The sequence below is a fragment of the Malus domestica genome, chromosome 01 (assembly GCF_042453785.1).
Source record: "Malus domestica chromosome 01, GDT2T_hap1".
Lineage (NCBI taxonomy): Eukaryota > Viridiplantae > Streptophyta > Magnoliopsida > Rosales > Rosaceae > Malus > Malus domestica.
Window position 1 is genome coordinate 23018254 of NC_091661.1, and position 25656 is coordinate 23043909.

The window sequence follows — 25656 nt, forward strand, 5'->3', positions numbered from 1 at the left end:
GCACTAAATAATTTTTGTAATTTTTTTTTTTGTAAAATGATATGTTTTATATTAATCTACACAATGAACAATCTAATTTGATATTGAATTCATCATCCTCGAGATTCAAACATGAGATCCCTTACTTAAAAGTAAAGAAAAATATCATCAGATCTTAATACTCTGTAGCAATGGCTCTTACAATTTTAAATATTAACAATTTAAATAAACAAATGAAAAATTCTTTGAAGTTCCTAATCCAACAACCCTAGAAAGAGATCATATTCGGATTCCTTCCATCAAATTCACCTAATTAATTAATCCGGATCGTTGAAATTTGATTCAACGATTATAAACAAAGGGCCATTTAAAAGTTATAATAACTTTAACCGTTGGATCAAATTTTAAGGATCCAGATTAGGTGATTAGATGGATTCGGTGAAAAGGATCCAAATAGAATCCCTTTCCCAACAACACCGACAATGTCTCTGTATCTGCAAAAGTTGCCATTAACGAGGATACCAGGAAAGCCAGATTGAAGCTTTGGTAGAAGCTCTTAAAAGCATGAAGACATAAACTTAAGGGATGTGATAATCGCACACCTTTTTTTTTTACTTCTTTCACACTTATTAATTTCTATCATTTGATCATCTCTAATTAATTCGATTAGACGGTCAAAAATTAAGAAAGTGTGTAAGAAGTAAAAAAGAGTGTGAGAATAGCACACCCCAAACTTGGAATAGGATCCTCTTTGGATCTTCTTTGTGAGGATTTAGAGGATCAATCAATCGTGTTCATTCATTGTAGATCGTGCGGTTAGAAATCATTTTAAATTTTAAATTAAAAATTAAATATAAATAATATCTAACGTAAACTAGCCGCACGATTTATAATAAACGAATATGATTGATTAATTTTTGAATCCCCACAAAGATGATCCGAAGAGGATCCTTGTCCCCCAAACTTAAACTCAACTTAGTTGTCAAGTGACTCATGTGAGCTTATTAACCCTCCCTTCCCTACACTACTGATGCCAGTCATCCGCCACTTGCTTATTGGTTGTCATTCCGAATTATGATTGCAAACTATGTTTATTACCAACCTTTATTTAATTGTTGATTGAAAATGTTTATTAGCCACTTGCTAACATAGACCTTAGTTCACTTGCTGACGTAGGTCTTTGTTCAGCCCCTTAGTTTTAAAGGGATTCCAATTTTTTTATGGATAATGATAGGGAGACTAAATTTAGAGATAAATTTTTAAAAATTAAAGAACATGAAAGTTGATGATTAGTTTATTACTTAAACATTTATAAATGTGTTCATTATTATTGATGACACATTATTTCGTTTGCAAATTTTGTTTCTAAACTTAGTCTCTCTAGCATTATCTTTTTTTGATAGAAATGGGGACTAGTTATGTGGCTCACTCCACATCTTACTTCAACATTCCCATCTATCTAATTGATTTTTTGTAAGAATAGTCTATGAATGAAGACTTAAAAAATAGACATAGTTCGAATTGTTAAAATTCGAAGTAGAGTTAGCCCCACAAATAGTCCATTTTTTTTGTAAATAAAAAAAAATTGCTTTGGATAAAGGCTTTGGGTCTTTGTTTATGATTATCAGTCGCTTGGTGACGAGAGATTTTTTATTATGTTCGGAACACAGACACAAATGTCATATGTTATTAAACAAGTAGAGTGACAACTGAAATTATAAAATACATAAGAAAAATGAGTTATGAATAAGGGTAGTTGGATGGAAGGGACAAAGAAGATTGAAAATTAATATAAAGGGGTTTCAATTTTTTTTATAAAATGGATACTAGTTGTGTGGCTCACTTCACATCGAACTTCAATATTCAAACCATTTATTTTTTAAATTGCATTTTATAGATCATTCTTACAAAACATTAGTCAAATCAGAAATATTTCAGGTATTTAATTGATTTTTTGTAAGGATGGTCTATGAATGAAGATTTGAAAAATAAACATGGTTGAAATTGTTGAAGTTCGAAGTAGAGTGACCCCCACGATTAGTCCAAATTTTTATAATAAAAAAGAGAGAAGGAATCGCTTTGGATAAAGGCTTTGGGTCTTTGTTTATGGTTAGTAGTCGCTTGCTGATGAGATATTTTTTAGTGTGTTCAGAATATGGGCAGACGCCTATTATTAAACAAGTGGAGAGACACTTGAAATAAAAAATTTCTCTCTAATTATATAATGACAAATGATATACCACCTCATGTTTCAGACACACTAAAAATATCTCTTGGTCGTGATTGGTGATAGATCTTTGTTTATGTCACATGGTGAGATAGGTGATAGTTCTTGTGCTGGCATAGGTCTTAGTTTATTAGAAATCTTAATTGTTGCTTGAAAATGTTAACATGATTGCAAACTATCTAATTTGTTTTATATGTAAAAGTCAAACCATCTTTTGCAATAACGAAAGCTTAATTTAGTACAACTTGATAAATTGAGAGAGCTTAAAACAAGGGAGAGAGACATGGAAACAGAGATATCTGGCAAGACGGAAAAAGTCTCCAAAAAAATGGCGAAATAAGAAACGATCAAACAAAGTTGAACCCCACACCATCTTTGTTCAATGAGGCATCCAAATGATGTAATGAAGAAACAACTATACAGGAGATAAGAAATGTTAAAGGGAGTGAAAAATGAACCGTTTAAATTATACTTTAAATTAAAACTTTATTTCTATTGGTTCGTACTAATTCTGACTATCTAAATTAAAGAGTGGTTGGAGGAGTGTTGTTAAGGAGATCCTAAGAAAATTATTTAGTTGTTTTATTTCAAATTTGATTAAAAAATAGGGAGATGATTGCAACATGCTTCAAGCTATTTTGCTTCTTATTTTGTTCCTTAACGTCAAACTTTTTTAATGTCACGTGATGAGTATTGAATTGTCCTGATATTTCTACATGTATGTAAATAGAGTTTTACATGTTTTATATGATTTGAAAACACGTAGCACTGCGATCACCCTTGCTAGTTTGGCATAATATCAAAGGATGTTTGACTTGTACTACAAATTACTAACGGTTTTCATCACAAGGTTACAGTTAAATTTTTTTTTATCACAAGGGCTAATCATTAACAATTACATCATAATTAATAAAAGTGAGCCTAAATAAATAGTCTTCTTAGCACTACACTTTCAGTTTTTTATTTCGTATTTTAAAATAGGAAAACTTTTGAATTTGAGGCTTATTCCGAGCATCACCGCATTGGTCAGGCAATTGGGCAATTCTTGCCCAAAAACAAGAAAAGGTGCTCCGGCTCAATTCGATTAGTCAGGGGTGGAAGAGCAATTGTCAATCATTCTGCTTTATAACGTAGAAATTAGCCTTATAGATAGGAGAGAGCAGAAATTAGCCGAAAGCCCTATTTGAGAGCTAACATTTTCCTTTTTTAAATAATGGTAGGGAAACAAAAAAAAAAAATTTAAAAATTTACAAATTAAATGATGTCTTATTAATAAAAAATAAGAACGTTAATTGATATTTAATTAATAATTTAATTATTTACAACCACATCATTTAATTTGTAAATTTAGTGGAAAAAATTTATTTTCTCTAGTATTACATGCACCTTTAGAAAAAGAAAGTGAGAAATATAGAGGAAGCACCTTTGGAAAAAGAGAATGAGAAATAGAAAATATGCATCTTTAGCAAAAGATAGTGTAAAAAAGAGTGAGAAATAGAAAAGATGCAGCTTTAGTGATTTTTTGGACAATTATTTGTCACGTGTTGTTTTATTTAATTTTGATATTATTTTTTTTTAAATTTAGGAAAAAATCAATCAAAGTTAAGTAAAAAGATACGTGATAGATGATTAGGTGTATGATATGCATACATTATAATTTATAATGATGAGCAAAAATAGACCCTCAAATATTTGCTATGCCAAATACAAATAGTGTTGTCCTTCTGAGTTACCTAGTTATTATTTCACCAAAGGTTTCAAGAAATAAAACAAAAGAAATGCACGTTACTTTTTTCAGTTTGAAGAATATTAAATTTGTGGCTCATTTTGTGTGGAACTTTGCACCGTGAAAGCCACTCAACATTGTAATAGTGATGATGACTTTGTTTCAAACAAAAATTGTATGTAGCCGACACTCTCAATTGGAAAAGAAAAAAACGCTGTTGGCATTTATTCCACTCTGCAAAGTATTTGCCTTATAGAAAGAAGAGAGTGTGAGAGAGAAATAGAGAAGAAAGGGAGAGCTGCTGCTCTTCCGATGTTTCGGGCAATCAGTGGCCCGAGCGGAGAAGCATCAGACAGCGGGAGGCCCACCTCACGTGAAGGAACAGAGCCAAACGGCTCAATTTCAATGCAACATGACACTCAGATTCCAAAAACTTGCCCACTTGAACAGGATTTATTTGAATTCGCTTCCATAAAAAGTGGACTACAGCATCCATATATCCACTCTACTTGAACATTTCAGTTACAGAAATTTGAAATCTCAAATTTGGTTTCGAAGTGGATATGCTACTTTATCTGCAAAATTTCAGAGTTTTAGCTCCAAGATTCAGTTCTATTTTCTGCCGAAAAAAAGAAAAGTAAGTTTGAGTAATTTCTTGTTTTTTCTTTTTTCACCAAAATGTTGTGTCAACTATTTTATGATTTTTTTTTCCGGTGCAACCGGAGTGATAGAGCACTTATAATCATCGGATTTGATGAATGTTCAACAAATTTCAATTACTAGATCAAATCCGACGATTGTAAGTGCTCCAACACTATGTCTTGAGAAATTTTGGTTTTTTTAGGACAACTACTAATTATATTAGTTGTGTTTTGTCCAGTAATTCTGAAATTCAAATCCAAAGGACAGAATGGAAAACTCGCATATGGAAGTAAGTTGCATATGGACAGCGAAAACTCAAAAACCTCATGAGTCTCTAGATCAGAAATATTGGAAGAAAATATTTATATCATCGTGTTTGTGTGCTATCATATTGGATCCATTGTTCCTCTACATTCCTATTCTGAAGGATGATATCAAGTGCCTTATGTTAGATCCGAAGTTGAAGATAGTCACTCTTCTTTTGAGATCACTCACAGATTTTTTCTATTTAATGGACATCATTATTCGAATTTATAGATCTGAGAACTATTCGGGTTTAATCGATGAACTTAACCGCAGACAACACCGGCTGAATTTTAATTTTGTGATGAAATCTTGTGTGCCAAGAATAGCCAAGACAATATGGGCGTCATATGATATCTTAATTGACATTGTAGCTCTTCTTCCCCTTTCACAGGTAAGAACTTAAATCCCTTTCTTGGAGTAATTGTTTTCCCTATTTGCTTTGCCTGCGGCCAAAACGGATTTTTTCGTGTTATATGCACAAAACTGACACGTAATGTAATATATGTTTGAGTCTCACGTACACTTTGTTAGAGAGTATTAATTTTGTGTTCTAGACAACATTGTTATTCATCCATCAAATTTTACTGTTGGCACTAGTAATGAATGGTATCCAGGTGGCAATCCTCATTTTCTTCTCAAAAATGATTGACTTGAGATCTTTGACTACAACAAGGATGGTTCTTATGAACGTTTTCGCTCTGTTGCAATATGTGCCACGAGTTCTTCGCATCTACCTCTCATTTAAAGAACTCAAAAAAAGGCCTCTTAAAGAAAAGCTTAGAGAGACTCCGATATGGATTAAAGGTGTACTCAATTTCTCTATGTACATCATTGCTAGTCATGTAAGTTTCAATATATTATCTGTTTTTTTTTTGTCAAATCAATTCTTATTATCCTGGTCTCACTTTTGTTTATTAGAAAGAGCGTGAAATGACTATTTTGAAGTAACCATAGCATCTAAAATATTAATAATTTCCCCAGGCTATTTATTTGTTTGTTTAATTTTCAGGTAGCCGGAGCCCTGTGGTATTTTTTTTCTATTCAACGAATGATGATTTGTTGGCATTCTGCATGTCGAAAAAATGATGGATGTGATAACAGAATGTTTGGTTGTCATGATCACCACTTCTTTAGAAATACCACAATTTTAAATGATTTATGCCCTGTCAGTGATGGTGATAATTCATCAGACACAATGTTCTTTGATTTTGGTATATTTGCTACTGCGCTTGAATATGGTCTTGTGGGATCAACCAGTTATTTCAAAAAGTTCTTGAACTGTTTCTGGTGGGGTTTGCGAAATTTAAGGTTTGTACATTTTTGTCTTCCTTTGTTGAGAAATTTAGACTTTTTAAGGTTTCTGAATTTGTTCACGATTTATATCAATTCTTTTTGTTGAGGGTATAAATCACATCGAGAACCTAAAGTATTGCTTCTACGAAATAGAGTCGAGTAGAAGGCCTCGTAGAGATTAAAAATCAAGTTGAGAGACAAAAATGTTATCGTGGATAAATTGTAGGAAGAAGGCACCATGGAACCAAATAAACCCTTGGAAAAATGGTTGTGAATTTGTAAGTTTATAACTTGAAATTTGATATCTTATATAATGATCCATTAATTTCATTTTTGCAGTTCCTTGGGTTCAAATCTTGAGCCAAGTGCTGATGGATGGGAGAATCTCTATACGATTTTTATTTCTATAAGTGGCTTGCTTCTGTTTTTATATCTCATCGGAAATTTGCAGGTTTGCGTAAAAAACTTTTCGTATGTCTCATTAATTAAGTGCTATTAATCACTCCAATTACGTAAACTTGATATGTGAAGATTTTGATATCCATCAAATTCACTCTAATCTAATATATGTTAAGTATGAGTTTTATTTTTTTCACTAAATCTAAATGCCATGTATAAGAAATTTCTACTTGTAACAGGAACACTTACCACATAATATATTATTCTACGTGTTATCATATAAGTAGATGACATAGATGATATTCTCGGTTTTAGGATGTATTAATAAAAACCAAATCTGTGTGTAATTTGAATGAGATGGTAACACCATGTGACCGTGTTCTGGTTTTAGATATCATACATAAAAAACTAAAAAAAAAAAATTTGAACTTGGATGATATAAAGTAGCCAATGACTATTTTTTGCATTGGGCTGATGATATAAAGTAGCCAACAGCTACTTTTTGCATTGAAAGTTGGGGGAACACCCCCACGTGGGGTTCCTTTTCTTCAGCAGAAATGTGGGGCCCATTTTACTTTGTGGCTTAAAATGTGATCGGAATTTGGCCCCCATTTGGGTTTTAGGTTTTCGGCTTACTTTAGGTCATGGGTTGGAGTGGGTTTTGGGAGGAAAAAAGGGAAATTTTAGGTTATAATTCATGGTTGGAGTTGGTCTAAGGCATGTATTATCCTTCAGATGGGTCTGGTTCAATCGGATTATTAGCATTTCAACCTAACTCAAAATAGATGGTCGAGTTTTTACCCAAAAATAACTTTTTAACGTTTAGAACCCAACCTATATCAGTTGAGTTGGTCAGACATGCCCACCCCTACTTGTTATTAAGGTAGTAGTATTTCATTCTTTCTTTTTTTTTTGGATTGAAATAGTAGTATTTCTTTTTTGTAATGTAGAAAAAAAAGATTAAACTAAAAATCTAATATATTGATGACATTCAACTTCAAAGAAAAATAGTTGTTATCCAATATGACAATCTAATTCTTATCAATCTCTTACTTGTTGAATAGATGTATATGCAATTTGAAACTACAAGAAGAGAGGATCGCAAACGCAAGATGCTAATCGAACAGAAGGTGGAAGAAAAAGGTCTTGATATAGAATTATGGTTATTTAAAAGAGGCGTTCCCACTAGGTTGAATAAGGATATGAAGTTGCAAATAATAGAAAAGGTACAACAAGCACTTGAAGACGGTATGGAAATTAATTTGGATAAAATTTTCCCTCTTCTTCACTCGGACGTTCAAAGCCGTATAGAAGATTATATGCCTTTGACAAAGTTGAAGCAAGTAAGTTCTTTATATCTGAATTTACCCTTTAATTAATTACTCACTTTGATAATCACATAAAACGAGTATAGTATCTCTTTATCTTTTGGATAAGGCCTATTTGTCGAAATCTCCCCTAAACTTTTAACCTACTGTCAGTTTACCCTTTGAACTTAAATTTTAACCAATTACTCCCTTAAGACTTTTATTTATGGCCAAATTCCCAACTTCCGTTAAATATCACCCATTTCATCCATGATTCCGTTAGTTTGGAGGGCAAAATCGTCATTTAGAACCCTTTTTGAATTAGCATCTGGGACATGCGACATGCCATTGGAGGCTGTGGTTCTGTGCGTGGGCTTGCCAATGGAGGTTGTGGGGTGAGTGGGTTATGGCGGGGTGGTACTGGGGCTGAATTTGAGGGAAGCGGTAGGCGGATGAATTTGATATGAGATTAGGGGTGGCTGGTGGTTTGAGATTTGGGGTGGATGAGAAGGGTTACAATTGGGTAGAAGAGGGGAGGTGAGAGATGTGGTTTTTTATTTTCATTTTTAAATCTTACTTTTATTGTGAATCATGGATAAAATGTGAGAAACTTAAACGGCAAGGGGAATTTGGCAATAAATAAAAGTTTAGGGAGATCATTGACTGAAAATAAAGTTGAGGGGTAAATTGGCACTAGGTTACAAGTTTAGGTTGAGATCAAATGATAAGACCCACTCTCCGGATTGATGACAACAGGTCGCAATCATAACAGAGGACGATGATCACAGTGGGTGGCAGAAAACAGGGATTGGGGTCATCGGAGAAGAGAGTGAATTCAATGTTCGATCAGAGTTTGGTTGTGTGTTTATAGGGACCTGGCTTCTCTGCCCTCCCACTTTCCATACACTCTCATCCCTTTCTATTTATATAGTCACGATTAAGCCACGTCAACATTTTATATTACTATTGCTTTTTGTCTTATTATCTCTATAAAAAAATCAATATAAAATATTAACGTGACTTAATCGTGACCGCACAAAATAGGAGGGGATATAAGTGTATGGGAAGTTGGAGGGCAGAGAAGCCGGGTTCTGTTTAGAGACTTGAAAATGAACACTTGTCTTTATTGTATTGGACTATTAGGAGGTCAGTAAATTTTGAGTACTGAACAGGCAGTACCAAGTATTATCTTCATCATTTTATTAAGAATTTAGTTAACTGTTGATGATTGTACCTTTATCCTTAATGAGAATTTCTTCCTATGGGTTTTCTTGCTTTCTCTCTGATAGTTTAACAACATGAATTCCAGGTGCCAATGCTTCGAGGGATGGATGAAGGTTTGTTGAAAATAATCTATGAGAAACTCGAGCATGTGAGATATACTGAGAGTGAGAACAGCTTTATTATTCAAAAGGATAAACCACTTGAGAAGATGGTCTACATTGTAGACGGATTTGTATACATTAAAGAGGGATCTTCTTCGAGACGAGGTGCAAGTGCAGGTGCAAGAGAATTATGTGGAGAAGAACTTCTACGTTGGCCATTCTCCACTTTCTTCTTTCTTAGAGAACCGTTGTTGGCAACTGAATCTGTCATGGCAACTGGTGTTGTTGAAACCCTTGTTCTCAACGCATCGGACTTGCGAAGTGTAAGCTCTTAATCAAATGCACATTTCCTTTAATAAAATTGAGCATCGATAGGAAAATTAATTGGGATAAAAGAGAGATCCAAGAATTACCTGTATTTAAAATATCAGACAAGACTTTCATGTTTTCAACGCAACCCTTCACATGCGGGGGAACTTAAGCCTAATGTGTGGAGTAGACAAGACATATTGAGTGATGTATAGCACTTATATAGTCTCATCTAAAACCATATTAAAATTGAGCCTCCATCTTAGTTAAAACCATTGGGAATAGGAGGGAGAGGGTCCAAAATTATTTTAAATTATTAGGCAAAATTTTATTTCCTCTGACAACTTCAATAAGCCTATAAGCTATAATAAACTCTAATTACCTCAATTTGATTGTAATTTGGCTAGATTTTCTTTTACTTGAACTAACAAACTCTAACCACCTTTTTGTTGTTGTGGATTAATAGATATACAATCAATCAGACATTTTTGAAAAAGAGGCGCGTAGACACAAAGGAATGATGAAAAAGGAGATTGAGCTATATATAGATGGATTGATACGTAAGAATGAGATTGTTATAAGGTTGAATCATGACGTAAAGTCGCGGATCATGAAAAATGTAGAAGAAAAATTTCATCAAGATGATCTTTATTGGGATCATCTCTTTTCTCATCTTCCTAGGGATTTTCAAGATGAGATCGAAAGGTACTTGCCAGTGACTAAGTTGGAGAAGGTAAAGTTTCTTCAAATCCAAGAATCCATGGTTTTAATTTAGAACATAGAATTTGAGGCATTTATTTATTTATAGCTCTCATCCCAATATCCCATGCGCATGTGATATTATAGCTCCAGGCATTTAAATACAGCATAACTAACGTATATTATACCAACCCCAACCTAGGGCCTAGGCTACATACAATCTAGCCCTTGCCCATGATAAGGTGGAGCGTAAGTACATGAGACAGAAAAAAAACAAACAAAAGAAAAAATAAGCTGCCAAATAGAAGAATTTGCCAGCCAATAAAGACCATTCACTTGGAACTTTCTAACCCCTATCCCTTCACACCAATAAATTTTAAAAGGAAAACCATCCACTTGGATACATTTTTATATTACTTGAAGCATGTGAACATTTGTAGTTATAATCATCCAAATAACCCAAAAATGGTAATTAACTAAAACCAGGGAAAAAATTTAAAAATATGCTATAAAAAGTGAGTGGTAGAAACAGGAAAAGTGTGATACTAATTGGATAGAAAAATTAAAAAGAAGTCATGCTTATGGCATTAGTTAGGTTTTTTATTGGCACGACTCATTTAAGAAAAATACTAAGGAGACCATTAAGAAAAACAATCATCAAACGTTGTAGTAGTTACGTTTTTTATTCTCCCTCTTCTTCCTTCGGATGTTCAAAGGTGCAAAAAAAAAAAAGAGCCTTTTGCCAAGTTGAAGCAAGTAATTACTCACCTTGATAAGCATATAAAACGAGGATTGTATCTCTTTATCATTTTAATAAGAATTTAATTAATTCTTCCTATGACTTTTCTTGCTTTCTCTCTGATTTTAACAATATGAATTCCAGGTGCCAATGCTTCGAGGGATAGACGAAGATGTGTTCAAAATAATCTGTCAGAAACTCGAGCCTGTGAGGTATACTGAGAACACCTTTATTATTCAAAAGGGTGAACAACTGGACAAGATGGTCTACATTGTAGACGGATTTGTATCCGTTGAAAAGAGATCTTCTGTTGATTCGAGACAAGGTGCAGGAGAATTATTTGGAGAAGAACTTCTACGTTTGCCATTCTCCACTGACTTTCCTTTCACAAGACCGTTGGCAACTGAATCTGTCAAGGCAATTGGTGTTGTTGAAGCCCTTGCTCTCTACGCACATGACTTGCAAAGTGTAAGCTCTTAATCAAATGCACATTTCCCTAATTACAATTGAGCATCCATAGTAAAATTAATTGGGATAAGAGAGAGATCCAAGAATTACCCCCCTTATTTAAGCTATCAGATAAGACTTTCATGTTTTCAATGCAACCCTTCACATGCGGGGCCATTTAAGCCTAATGTGTGGAGTAAACAACACATATTGAGTGATGCATAGCACGTAGATAGCCTCATCTGACACCCTATTAAAATTGAGCATCCATCTTAGTTAAAACCATTGGCAATAGGAGGGAGAGGGTTCAAAATTATTTAAATTAGATTCATATAATCTGAAAACTTCAATAAGCCTTTACGAAACTCTAACAACCTCAATTTGATTGTAATTTGGCTACATATTCTTTTACTTGAACTAACGAACTCTAACAACCTTTTTGTTATTTTGGATCAATAGATATACCGCAAATTAGACATTTTTGAAAAAGAGAAGCCTAGACACAGAATAATGATGAAGGAGGAGATTGAGCGAAATATAGATGAATTGATATGTAGTAATGGAATTCCTGAAAGGTTGAATCAAGATGTAAAGTCGCGGATGATGAAAAACGTGGAAGAAAATTTTCAACAAGATGATCTTTATTGGGATTTGCTCGATTGGGATCATCTCGTTTATGGTCTTCCCTTGGATTTTCAAAAAGAGATCATAAGTTACATGCCGTTGACAAAGTTGAAGCAGGTAAAGTTTCTTCAAATCCATGAATCCATGGCTTTAATTTTGAACATAGAATTTGAGGCATTTATTTATTTGAAGCAGGTAAAGTTTCTTCAAATCCATGAGATATTATAGCTCCCAGGCATTTAAATACAGCATAACTAACGTGTACTATACCAACCCCAACCTAGGGCCTAGGCTACAAAACAATCTAGCAATTGCCCATGAATAAGGTAGAGCGTAAGTACACGAGACAGAAAAAAACAAAACAAAAGAAAAAATAAGCTGTCAAATGGAAGAATTCGTCAGCTAATAAAGACCATCCACTTAGAACTTTCTAACCCCTATCCTTTCACACCAATAAATTTTAAAAGGAAAACCATCCACTTGGATGCTTTTTTATATTACTTGAAGCATGTGAACATTTGTAGTTATTATTATCCAAATAACCCAAAAATGGTAATTAACTAAAACCAGGAAAAAACAATTAAAAATATGCTATAAAAAAGTGAGTGCTAGAAACAAGAAAAACATGACACTTATGGGGTTGCAATAATGTCATGATTCATTTAAGAAAAATATTATGTGATGATTAAAAAAATAATAATAATTAAACACCGTATTTTGTGGTCTACAAATTATAATTTAAATAGATCTAAAGCCACAATGCATCATTTCAACTGAGCAACAATCACACCTTTCACATTTACGTGGCCACTTTTTCTTGTAGTAAGCAAACACAAGAACGGTCCGAAGGCTGCAGATTTTAATAAAAACGTTAGAGATTAATGATGGATGGAAAGTTTTTAAAATTCATGAGTTAGTTATAAGTATATACTTATGTATTAGATTTTTTTAATCCGTCAATTAAGTTACTTATATGTTATAAAATGTAGGTGCTAGCATTCCAAAACATGGATTATAAAGTTCTGAAAGAAATTTGTAACCACCTTCGGCCCAAGACGTATAATCGTAACGATAACATTATTAAAAAGGGTGACCCAATTCAAATGTTGTTGATTGTGGAAGGAAGAATAGGCCAAGAAGGTTGGGTAAAAGACGCGGGAGAAATCTATGGAGAAGAACTTCTGGTTTGGCCATTCTCAACCTCTTTCCCTGATGAAGTACCTGCAGCAGCTAAGTCTCCTTTTGTAATTACGGATGTTGTTGAAGCCCTTGTTCTGACGGCCGGTGACATGGAGAGTGTAGCCACCAAATTCCGGAAGCATTTCATAAAAAATTACGGCAAATTCGTACGGAAATCGGAATTCGACCTTTTTACTGACTATTATTCTGAAGGGGCTATTAAGGAGGCCACAAGAAACTACACTTGTTTGAACAATCCAAATGAAGAAGGCTATGGAACAGTTTACCACACAGAATTAGATGGAAGAGCTGTCGCCATAAAAACGTGCAACAGTGCTATTGGTGACCCGTTCATCCAAAGTCAACGTCTTGTTCATGAGGCATTTGTGCTTTTAGAAATCAGTCACAAAAATGTGGAGAGGCTGTTAGGTTGTTGTTTAGAGACAAGATGGCCTATAATGGTTTATGACCGCACCGATGCTTTGACTCTTGCTGAGCACTTTCACAGAAACAGATCGAAACTCTCGTTGGAATCACGAATGAAGATAGCAGCAGAAACTGCAGGAGCTCTAGCACATGTGCACTCCAGGTCAGTCATACACCGAGATGTGAAGACAACGAATATATTAGTAGATCGTACAACTCACACTGTACAAGTTACCGGTTTTGGAGCTTCGCGATTGCTTGATGAAGATGAAGTATCAACTTTGCCAGGGACATCCAGACACTTAGACCCCGAGTATTATCTTAAATCACACGACGTCTATAGCTTTGGAGTTGTTCTAGTGGAGCTACTAACACATCAAGAGGCAGTTTCTTCTAATGGGTCTGAGACATCCCTAGCAAACGACTTTGTTCGTTCAGTGCAAGAGGATCGCTTGGGCCAAATTCTCGATGGTGAAATAAACAGAGACAAGTTCAGTTTTGAGATGGCCAAAAAAGTGAGCGAGCTTGCCGTGACATGTTTGAGGTCAAGGGAGGAGGAAAGGCCTTCAATGGAAAAAGTAGCTGAGGAGCTTGAGGGAGTAGTGCAAACCATTAGAAACAGGGTAGAGTATTCTACGGTGGACGATAATGTATCTTCGGCTTCTAGAACTTCCGAGTGAAGTATTGATGTGAACCCGTGCGGCTGGTTTCAGTTTGAGTCTGTGCTTGTGAAATAATTGACAAGTCAGATGCATTTGCTAGTTTGAGGAAACCGTGGAATTTGGAATTAGTATCAAATATTGTAACTTATATATTTTTGCCCATTTAATTTATCTTTGCCCTTCTCTTGGCACAAACATCTGGAATTATCTATTGGTCCCCACAGAAATCCATAATCTCTAAAAAGAGATGGCCGAAATTCAGAACTAGAGAACCATAAATAGAATCCACTAGAAAGTGTCTCGTTGTCGTAGGATTGAAAATAAATAAAACATTGTGCTGCTGATCCTTTTTTTTTTTTTTTTTTTTTGCATTATACTTAACAAATTTACAATGTCAAACAACAAACTGGCAGCTGGAAAGGGGAAAATGACTACTAAAAAATCAACACTATTTCAACTAAACCTATACCCCAACCAAGCAAAACCAAATGCACACTGATAATACCTTGAAGTATAAAAATAAGGAACCAAGCAGATGCAACAAATGTAACATCATTTCAATAGCAAAAACGAAAACTGACATTTGGTTCAAAAATATTAGAGGAAGTATAGGTCATAGTGTGTGATATGCAAAAGTGCTAGTAATTCAAATTTCCAACATGCTCAGCAAATCTCTAACTTTTCAGAAGTAATTAAATTGAAACTAATAGATGTTTCTTCTGCATACTAAATATTGAAGATTCGCTACGAAGAATGAATCCGTAACTTACTTAGGTTTCAAAGTGGACTACACAATCCATTAATCTAAACAGAACTGTCCCAGCAAAGCAAACAATTTAATCTCATTCCTCCAGAAATGGCATGTTTTATTACTTCAACAACAACAACAAAGCCTTTTCCCACTAAGTGGGGTCGGCTATATGAATCCTAGAACGCCATTGCGCTCGGTTTTGTGTCATGTCCTCCGTTAGATCCAAGTACTCTAAGCCTTTTCTTAGAGTCTCTTCCAAAGTTTTCCTAGGTCTTCCTCTACCCCTTCGGCCCTGAACCTCTGTCCCGTAGTCACATCTTCGAACCGGAGCGTCAGTCGGCCTTCTTTGCACATGTCCAAATCACCGGAACCGATTTTCTCTCATCTTTCCTTCAATTTCGACTACTCCTACTTTACCTCGGATATCCTCATTCTCAATCTTATCCTTTCTCGTGTGCCCACACATCCTACGAAGCATCCTCATCTCCGCTACACCCATTTTGTGTACGTGTTGATGTTTCACCGCCCAACATTCTGTGCCATACAACATCGCTAGCCTTAATGTCGTCCTATAAAATTTTCCCTTGAGCTTCAGTGGCCTACGACGGTCACACAACACGCCGGATGCACTCTTACACTTCATCCATCCAGCTCGTATTCTATGGTTGAGATCTCCATCTAATTCTCCGTTCTCTTGCAAGATAGATCCTAGGTAGCGAAAACGGTAGCTTTTGTGATCTTCGCTAGATTGCTCCGGTCATTAGTGTGGATAAGTATATAAATGGATAGAGATAGGAAAGCAAACACAAGATGTACGTGGTTCACCCAGATTGGCTACGTCCACGGAATAGAAGAGTTCTCATTAATTGTGAAGGGTTTACACAAGTACATAGGTTCAAGCTCTCCTTTAGTGAGTACCAGTGAATGATTTAGTACAAATGACATTAGAGTACAAATGACATTAGGAAATATTGTGGGAGAATGATCTCGTAATCACGAAACTTCTAAGTATCGGAGTGTGGTATCATCTTGACTTGCCTTATCTGTCTCATAGGTAGATGTGGCAGCTTCTCTGGAAGTACTCTTCCTCCATCCAGGGGTGGTATCTTTAACTGGTAAAGATGCACAAGGTAATGTATCAATTTCACTTGAAGCTTACTTGTAGTGTCAGGCTTGGTCCAGCGCGATACAAACCATGTAGTAGGAGTCCCCCAAGTCGCCGAGCTAGGGGATCTGCTGAAAGAGGTGACAGACAAGGTAAGCAATCAGAGCTCCGGCTGATTGTTCACCTTCTCCTCATCTTGCAGCAGCATGAAGGATAAAGAGAAGAAAAATGAGAATAGATGATATGGGATACTTTTGCTTTTGAAGAAGTAACTTTCCACAGGCTTATTCTTGAACTGAGCTGGAGGGTTTTCTAGTTTCCTCCAGAGTATAAGGCCGACTGAAGAATTTGAGGGTCAAAACAAGTCCATCAAATCTAGAGTACGTTCGACCCTGCTGATATGGGATACTTTTGCTTTTGACAGAGTAATGGATGTATCGGCACGTGTGCTGTTACGCTTGTCTCCACATGCTTCCTTGTATCCTTCGCACTTGCCCTATCTGTTGCTCAAGCAGATGCGATATCTTCCCTGGAAACATAAGATGTTGAAGATGAGTACTCGAGAGCAATGCCAGGTAAGTAATCAGGTAAGGGGTTCCAGGCAGTCAGTTCCTGGCTGGGAGCTTGATTTCAAGTGCTGACTGATTGCTCTATTTCTCCTTGTCTTGCAGGTAAAAACAAGGCCAAAGGTAAAGACAGGGAAAAAGCATGATATGGGATACTCTTGCTTTTAACCCTGATGATATGAGATATTCTTGCTCTAGTATAGCTTGATTGCAGAGGTATTATCGGGGGGAAAGAAAGCTGAATATTTCGAAAGGTTTCGTTGGGAATGCCCTCTCAGATATAAGGAAGGGTTGAGCATTTTTGCAGGTCTGCCTGTCCGTTGGGGATGAAGGTCGACATATATAGGAGTCTCCCTAACAACAAGTAGTAATGCTATTCCTTTACCCTGCTTGGTCATAGCACGGTAGTGGGAGCTGTCAGCTTCACATGTTTTAACTCTGTCAAAGCACTTTGAAAAAGTGGTATGTGGTATCTGGCTCTCGAGATTCGGAGAACGATGCTTCTTCGATTTTTGAGAAAGCAATCATGCTGGGGGTCTGGCTCTCGAGATTCGGGGAGCAGTGTCTCTTCGATTTTTGAGAAAGTAATCATGTTGGGAGTCTGGCTCTCGAGATTCGGAGGGCGGTGCCTCTTCGATTTTGGAGTAAGCAATCTTGTTGGGAGTGTTTTCTCGGATGTGAGTAAAGGTTAGGCATGTTTGCTAGTCTACCTTGCCACGAAGCACGGAGGTTGACACATAGGAACTTTCCAATTATCCAGCAGTGGTACTGTTCCTTTACCCTTGTGGGTAATAATATGGTAGCAAGACCTTCAAAATTTATGTGTCTAAACTTTGTTAGTGCTGTTTCTTTGCTATTGTTTTACCTTTCTACTTCACCAGAAGTCTTCGACAAAATGCCCATAATTTTCGCAAAGCTGAGTGTGCGTGTGACAGGTGCTGACAAGGCTAGAAAAGTAGGTGCCTCTTCGATTTCTGAGATCGGCCCTCGAGGTCTCTGAGCAGCCCAGCTTTTGAGAAAGCGAGCGCCTCTTCGATTGATTCGGAGAACGATGCCTCTTCGATTTTTGAGAAAGCAATCATGCTGGGGGTCTGGCTCTCGAGATTCGGGGAGCAGTGTCTTTTCGATTTTTGAGAAAGTAATCATGTTGGGAGTCTGGCTCTCGAGATTCGGAGGGCGTGCCTCTTCGATTTTGGAGCAAGCAATCTTGGTGGGAGTGTTTTCTCGAATGTGAGTAAAGGTTGGGCATGTTTGCTAGTCTACCTTGCCACGAAGCACAGAGGTTGACACACAGGGACTTTCCAATTATCCAGCAAAGGTACTGTTCCTTTACCCTCTCTTCGATTTTTGAGAAAGTAGTCATATTGGGAGTCTGGCTCTCGAGATTCGGAGGACGATGCCTCTTCGATTTTGGAGCAAGCAATCTTATTGGGAGTGTTTTCTCGAATGTGAGTAAAGGTTGGGCATGTTTGCTAGTCTACCTTGCCACGAGGCACAGAGGTTGACACACAGGGACTTTCCAATTATCCAGCAGTGGTACTGTTCCTTTACCCTTGTGGGTAATAATATGGTAGCTAGACCTTCAAAATTTATGGGTCTAAACTTTGTTAGTGCTGTTTCTTTGCTATTCTTTTACCCTTCTTGGTCAGAGCGATGTAATGGGAGCGGCAAGCTTCACGTGCTCAACTTTGGCAGAGAACTTTGGCAAAGTTATCTGTGGTACCCATGAGCTATTGTTGTGTGTGGGAAGTGGGTGATTGGACAGTAAGATTCATGTGTTTTCTACTTCCCCAGAAATCTTCGACAGAATACCCATAATTTCCGCAAAGCTGAGTGTGCGTGTGACAGGTGCTGACAAGGCTGGAAAAGTAGGTGCCTCTTCGATTTCTAAGATCGGCCCTCGTGGTCTCTGAGGAGCCCAGCTTTTGAGAAAGCGAGCGCCTCTTCGATTTCTGAGATCGACTTTCGTGGTCTTTGAGCAGCCCAACTTTTGAGAAAGCAAACACCTCTTCGATTTATGAGATCAACCCTCGTGGTCTCTAAGCAGCCCAGCTTTTGAGAAAGCAAACGCCTCTTCGATTTCTGAGCAGGCGCCTCTTCGATGTCTGAAGCTCCGTCGAGTGCAACTTTTTATAGGGGCTAGCATTAAGTTCCAAAGCACACTTGAATCTCCACCAGTAGAAGCTCCATTCTTGCACTTCTAAGATCTTGATTTGTCCGACCTCTTCTCTCTTCAACACCTTTGAAAATGTCTGGCCCCTCCGACTGTCGTTTTGACTTGAACCTTGTTGAAGAGGCAGCCCCGCCTTCTCCAGACAACATATGGCGCCCATTCTTCGTTTCCCCTACTGGTCCTCTTACCGTTGGGGATTCCGTGATGAAGAATGATATGACCGCTGCGGTGGTGGCCAGGAACCTTCTCACTCCCAAACATAACAGACTACTTTCCAAACGGTCTGATGAGTTAGCTGTTAAGGATTCGCTGGCTCTCAGTGTTCAGTGTGCAGGTTCTGTGTCTAATATGGCCCAACGCCTATTTGCTCGAACCCGCCAAGTTGAATCATTGGCGGCCGAAGTGATGAGTCTCAAACAGGAGATTAGAGGGCTCAAGCATGAGAATAAACAGTTGCACCGGCTCGCACATGACTATGCTACAAACATGAAGAGGAAGCTTGACCAGATGAAGGAAACTGATGGTCAGGTTTTACTTGATCATCAGAGATTTGTGGGTTTGTTCCAGAGGCATTTATTGCCTTCGTCTTCTGGGGCTGTACCGCGTAATGAAGCTCCAAATGATCAACCTCTGATGCCTCCTCCTTCTAGGGTTCTGTCCAGTACTGAGGCTCTGAATGATCCCCCTCCGATGCCTTCTCTTTCTGGGGCTCTACCGACTGCTGAGACTTCTCCTAAGCAACCTTTGTGAAGGCTCCATCTTGTTTGTTTATTTTGACTCATGTATATGTACATATTTGTAGCTTATCGGGGATATCAATAAATAAGCTTTCCTTCATTTCAACGTATTGTGTTAAATACACCAAAGCCTTCTTCGCTAAGTTCTTTGAATTTTCTTTTGTTGAAGCTTGTATGTTGAAGCTTTCTGAGTGGAGCATGTAGGTTGGGGTAGTGTTCCCTTAATTTTCCGAGTGAGGAAAACTTCTCGGTTGGAGACTTGGAAAATCCAAGTCACTGAGTGGGATCGGCTATATGAATCTTAGAACGCCATTGTGCTCGGTCCTGTGTCATGTCCTTCGTTAGATCCAAGTACTCTAAGTCTTTTCTTAGAGTCTCTTCCAAAGTTTTCCTAGGTCTTCCTCTACCCCTTCGGCCCTGAACCTCTGTCCCATAGTCGCATCTTCTAATCGGAGCGTCAGTAGGCCTTCTTTGCACATGTCCAAACCACCGTAACCGATTTTCTCTCATCTTTCCTTCAATTTCGGCTACTCCTACTTTACCCCGGATATCCTCATTCCTAATCTTATCCTTTCTCGTGTGCCCACACATCCAACGAAGCATCCTCATCTCCGCTACACCCATTTTGTGTACGTGTTGATGCTTCACCGCCCAACATTCTGTGCCATACAGCATCGCCGGCCTTATTGCCGTCCTATAAAATTTTCCCTTGAGCTTCAGTGGCATACGGCGGTCACACAACACGCCAGATGCACTCTTCCACTTCATCCATCCAGCTTGTATTCTATGGTTGAGATCTCCATCTAATTCTTCGTTCTTTTGCAAGATAGATCCTAGGTAACGAAAACGGTCGCTCTTTGGTATTTCTTGATCTCTGATCCTCACCCCTAACTCGTTTTAGCCTCCATTTGCACTGAACTTGCACTCCATATATTCTGTCTTTGATCGGCTTATGCGAAGACCTTTAGATTCCAACACTTCTCTCCAAAGGTTAAGCTTTGCATTTACCCCCTCCTGAGTTTCATCTATCAACACTATATCGTCTGCGAAAAGCATACACCAAGGAATATCATCTTGAATATGTCCTGTTAACTCATCCATTACCAACGCAAAAAGGTAAGGACTTAAGGATGAGCCTTGATGTAATCCTACAGTTACGGGAAAGCTTTCGGTTTGTCCTTCATGAGTTTTTACGGCAGTCTTTGCTCCTTCATACATATCCTTTATAGCTTGGATATATGCTACTCGTACTCTTTTCTTCTCTAAAATCCTCCAAAGAATGTCTCTTGGGACCCTATCATACGCTTTTTCCAAATCTATAAAGACCATGTGTAAATCCTTTTTCCCATCTCTATATCTTTCCATCAATCTTCGTAAGAGATAGATTGCCTCCATGGTTGAGCGCCCTGGCATGAACCCGAATTGGTTGTCCGAAACCCGTGTCTCTTGCCTCAATCTATGCTCAATGACTCTCTTCCAGAGCTTCATTGTATGACTCATTAACTTAATACCCCTATAGTTCATGCAATTTTGTACGTCGCCCTTATTCTTGTAGATAGGCACCAAAGTGCTCGTTCGCCACTCATTTGGCATCTTCTTCGTTTTCAAAATCTTATTGAAAAGGTCAGTGAGCCATGTTATACCTGTCTCTCCCAAAACTTTCCACACTTCGATTGGTATATCGTCTGGGCCTATTGCTTTTCTATGCTTCATCTTCTTCAAAGCTACAACCACTTCTTCCTTCCGGATTCGACGATAAAAAGAGTAGTTTCTACACTCTTCTGAGTTACTCAACTCCCCTAAAGAAGCACTCCTTTCATGTCCTTCATTGAAAAGATTATGAAAATAACCTCTCCATCTGTCTTTAACCGCGTTCTCTGTAGCAAGAACCTTTCCATCCTCATCCTTGATGCACCTCACTTGGTTTAGGTCCCTTGTCTTCTTTTCCCTTGCTCTAGCTAGTTTATAGATATCCAACTCTCCTTCTTTGGTATCTAGTCGTTTATACATATCGTCGTAAGCCGCTAACTTAGCTTCTCTGACAGCTTTCTTCGCCTCTTGCTTCGCTTTTCTATACTTTTCACCATTTTCATCGGTCCTCTCCTTGTATAAGGCTTTACAACATTCCTTCTTAGCCTTCAAAGCAAGTGGTTCTTAATGAGTTAATCTCCAATGATATTACCTCTCTCTCGAGTCTTTGGGTGGTATTGCAAAACCAATATCATCATCTATAGCAGTCTGTTGTAGTCAAAGTGTCGCAGTAGTTTCTTAGCCATGCAGAAGCAGATTTGAGGATACGAAGTTCACCATTGAGGAGATCCTGAGCCATTTGCCTCCAGAGAAAGTCTTTCGCATGTAACTGGAGAACTTATGGGTTCCAAAGACTATGCATGCACTCGAGAAGCACAAAAAGGAGTTACTACATTTGTAGTCAGATGCAACATTATGTAAACCATAGAAATGATTATATTAAAATTCCACTCTCTTCGTATGTTTATTACTGCTTCCCAAACTCCTACGACTTCTCCAGTTATAAAATTCCTCAACTTCATTAACATCTCAACCAAAATGAGTATATTACTGCAACACGTCAACTGATTCAGTATGCGTATGCTTAAGAATTCTTTCTTTCACAAGAACCGTAATTGGTGTATGCTCTCGGAATTAATGCATTATCATAGAAAATAATGAACTCTTGTTTAACTTAGCTTAGACAAGTTCTCTAAACAAAGGGGGTCAAAAGTTAGTATCTTTTACCTGGATAGATGCATCACAATCCACAGCTGATTGGGTTAATTTTGATAACATCTGATGTGCTTCAATCTCTCTGCTGCTGTTTGTTAAAGGACGTCGAGCCAATCAACCATCATGTTCTGTAACTTCTTTGGCCAGGTCACTAAGTTCTGAATATTAAGAAACAATCAATAAACTATTTGCAGATGAGTCATAAGGTTAAATGAGCTCAGAAGCATATTAAGCAATGCATGCGAGTAAGTTAACATGAAGAGAAACACACCTTAAGGAGAGGCGCAACATAGAACACGAGCAAAAGCACGAAGTGACTGAGGAATTCCTTTCCCTTTTCCACTACCAGACCTAACTTCCCTATGTCATCATACGATTATTGTAATCAGTAAAAGATTTTCATCACAAGATATCAAGTCATCACGCGGATAAACGCATTAGTTAAACAAGACTGGAAATGGAACAAAAGAAACAGAATATTTGACTTCACAGAGTACCACTAGATACGGGGGATAAAGCCTAAAGGCCATCATGTAGGCAAAGGAACATAAATAGGGGAACAAAGGAAATAAAAGAGATACAGTGCATCACTACCAACTTGATAGTGAAAGAATCCATTGAAGAGTCAAAACCATTGACAGCATTACTGATTGGTCTGTGATCTCTCTTCAAAAGTTCCAACTCCATTTCACAAAGGACGTCATGGTGAGGTATATTGACCTAGATCTCAACCTGAAAATAGTCCAAAGGCATCCGTAACATTTACATATTTCATATAACAAAACCATCATCTGGAAAGAAATGATGTAGAACGTGTATTCAGTATCTTACTAATTGACACAGGGTGACAGATAATTAAGTGGCTTCGGTCTTCAAGCAAACTTACCGAACAAAGAGATTATAAATACTCAACTAATTGCAATTACTATGCTCCCATGAAAGACATCCAACTTATCAAAGAGGTTTTAAGCAAGTGCTAGATCAAAAGTAGTCTTGTTCTTCGAGTCAAGGAGAGAATAGTTTTGTTACCAAAAACAAACTTCTAGTCAAAGTGTTAAATTAAAGTCAGAAGTGTGAATTAAGCAACAGAAACATTTTCCCAACATAACAAAGCAATCATTGTGACTATAGTGAACTGAAATCCTAGACTGACCTGGTCGTGGATGTTGTATGAAAGTGTAAACCCAAAGTCCCGAAGCAGGGTAGCATTTGAAAATTTTCCGTATCTTATCAGTACCTATACAAATATACAAATTGAAGTCCAGAGTTACAACTTTAAACAACCACTTCTGCAACGTAACCATAGTCACGAATTGTCCCAGAGGATGTTTCCATGTACCATCCATTCATACTAATAAAAGGAAACCCCAAACTTCCAGTAATTTCTAAATAATAATTCCACAGCATATCTCAAGCAATATTGTGCTTTTTACTCTAACATAGACCCTGTGTTCATGTGTTGTGATCTGTTATCTGTTAACACACAATGACCACTGAGGAATAAAAAGTTTTACTAATTCTTAGAAAAAATAGATAAGAAATTAGCAGAAGGTCATGAAAATTTCAAACCCAAAGAGAGACATCTAAAACGAAAATGAGTGAAAATGTTAATGAGTCGTCTACAAAAACAAAAATTGATCAAATGTTTCAAAACAAAAAAGAAATTCCAAAGGGTGCCTGTAATTTTAAATAGGGGAAGCAAGCCATCTTAATTAAGTAGCATCTAACCTGTTCACCAGGAGCATAATTGTGGTCAGCAATGACCTGCCCAGATAAATAACAGGCACGAAAAATCAAGAACATTGTGAAATGAATTTGTTTTGCATCCCAATAACTAACTAATATAAAGCAAGAAAGACATAAAAAAGACTCAATTTCCATAAGAGTGCAGAATGAATAAGGAGAATATAAAATTCTTGTACTCCTATAACCAAATCAAGATGTGAGATAGAGAATCAAAACGCAGAGAGCGATTTGTTGTCGTCACTCAACACAATTGATTCTGAAGTATCGTCATGATTCAAAAAATCAGCAAATGGGATCTATAAAATAAATTGAAATTCCAAAAAATTCATAAGGGGAAAAAATTGAACCTCCATCATAAAGTTCATAACACTATTTACAACAGAATCTTTATAAATGTGTTACCAGAGAATAACCCTTCGTGTTTCCCCATGCTCGAGAACTAACTGCAAAATCCACCGTGAACCAGTGAGAATAAGTTGTATAGATCTTTACAAGATGCAACTGCTGCAACTGATAATATCTAGAATATTTTTGTATCCAGCAATCATATAAAATTGGAATGAATAGGTATATAGGTAAATGGAGATATAAACTATATGAAATGGGATGCTATTGAACATCTACACCGCTGCTGGCATTCATTTATTTAATTCAAAAAATTGGAATTAAGTACAATTGAAGCAAATTATTCAGACAGATTAGGACGTGAAAATGCTTTAAAATGTAGAAGCTTACCTAAAGCATATACGTGCATGAAATCCTTATAGGTGATACTCTTGGACATTTTAGGGAAGTTCTTGAGAGCCTGAAAAATATGTCGTAGCAATAATCAGAATCTAAAAGTTAATAACAAAGAAGTGATTGACAATCATCTCATATCTCAGGTAAGTATTGACTTGATTAAGTTTCAAAAGTTATTAAGTTGACGGATTACTCTGGTTGTTTAATTTTGCCAGGACATTCAAGATAAAGGGACATTGAATTACATGCCACCAAATTACATGCCACCAACAGTTTAAATCCCAAATAGAGATGATGATATTAAACTTAAAGCATACACATGGAAGAGGTTCACGCATGAACCTCCCAAAACCATTAACCAGTGTATAAAACAATCAAGTACTTACCGTCCTAATTACCAAAAATTCCTTTTTGATTTGAGATCTTTGATTAATTGTTTCCTGATATACAGAGCTTTGGCGAATCAGCTCCAGCTCATTGTCACTCCAAAATATCTAAGAATATACAAACAACATCCACGTCAATAACAGTGAATTCTTGCCATTCAAGAAATGTGTACAACCAAACGAATCAACTACAAGTAAGGACTATTGCTCAGTTAAATTATTTTCCGTTCATGTTCAACACATGCTGTCTGAATTGACTGTCTAACGACATAACCTACCAAATGATAACTTAATATCATATAACACTCACCGTGCAATGCATCCCTCCGGGTGAGGAAGCCAGTGAATGTAAGGGGCCCATCCGGAATCCTGCATAAACAAAACCCTCAAACTCCACCGAAAAAATCTTTACACAAC

The 25656-nt window shown here is 37.1% G+C and overlaps 1 protein-coding gene, 2 long non-coding RNA genes and 1 pseudogene across 11 annotated transcripts; 1 reads left to right on the forward strand and 3 right to left on the reverse strand.

Annotated features, from left to right (window-relative positions):
* Nucleotides 1-25656, reverse strand: part of LOC103412706 (fructose-bisphosphate aldolase-lysine N-methyltransferase, chloroplastic-like) — a 61991-nt pseudogene that overhangs the window by 35827 nt on the left and 508 nt on the right.
* LOC103417728 (uncharacterized) lies at nucleotides 4203-14484 on the forward strand. 9 transcript variants are annotated; one of them, XR_011578939.1, is made up of 12 exons: nucleotides 4203-4569; nucleotides 4813-5271; nucleotides 5495-5722; nucleotides 5890-6188; nucleotides 6513-6624; nucleotides 7637-7915; nucleotides 9189-9527; nucleotides 9980-10246; nucleotides 11096-11419; nucleotides 11858-12139; nucleotides 13012-14371; nucleotides 14419-14484. XR_011578939.1 is itself a non-coding variant. In XM_029100701.2 (12 exons), the coding sequence occupies exons 4-12, from the start codon at nucleotides 5522-5524 to the stop codon at nucleotides 14305-14307; spliced, it is 3399 nt and encodes a 1132-aa protein (XP_028956534.1). In that variant the 5' UTR covers nucleotides 4413-4569; nucleotides 4813-4863; nucleotides 5207-5271; nucleotides 5495-5521; the 3' UTR covers nucleotides 14308-14484. The 9 variants fall into 9 exon arrangements, 8 of the variants coding, with proteins under 8 accessions (XP_028956512.1, XP_028956523.1, XP_070674663.1 ...); XM_029100701.2 differs by having other exon boundaries at nucleotides 4413-4569; nucleotides 4813-4863; nucleotides 5207-5271; nucleotides 13012-14484; XM_029100699.2 differs by having other exon boundaries at nucleotides 4433-4569; nucleotides 4813-4863; nucleotides 5207-5271; nucleotides 5478-5722; nucleotides 13012-14484.
* LOC139187679 (uncharacterized) lies at nucleotides 22418-22856 on the reverse strand. The gene is made up of 2 exons (XR_011579073.1): nucleotides 22638-22856; nucleotides 22418-22524 (listed from the first exon to the last, which is right to left on the reverse strand). It is a non-coding gene; the product is annotated as an uncharacterized lncRNA (long non-coding RNA).
* Nucleotides 23069-24230, reverse strand: LOC103417729 (uncharacterized). The gene is made up of 3 exons (XR_011579074.1): nucleotides 24095-24230; nucleotides 23520-23603; nucleotides 23069-23098 (listed from the first exon to the last, which is right to left on the reverse strand). It is a non-coding gene; the product is annotated as an uncharacterized lncRNA (long non-coding RNA).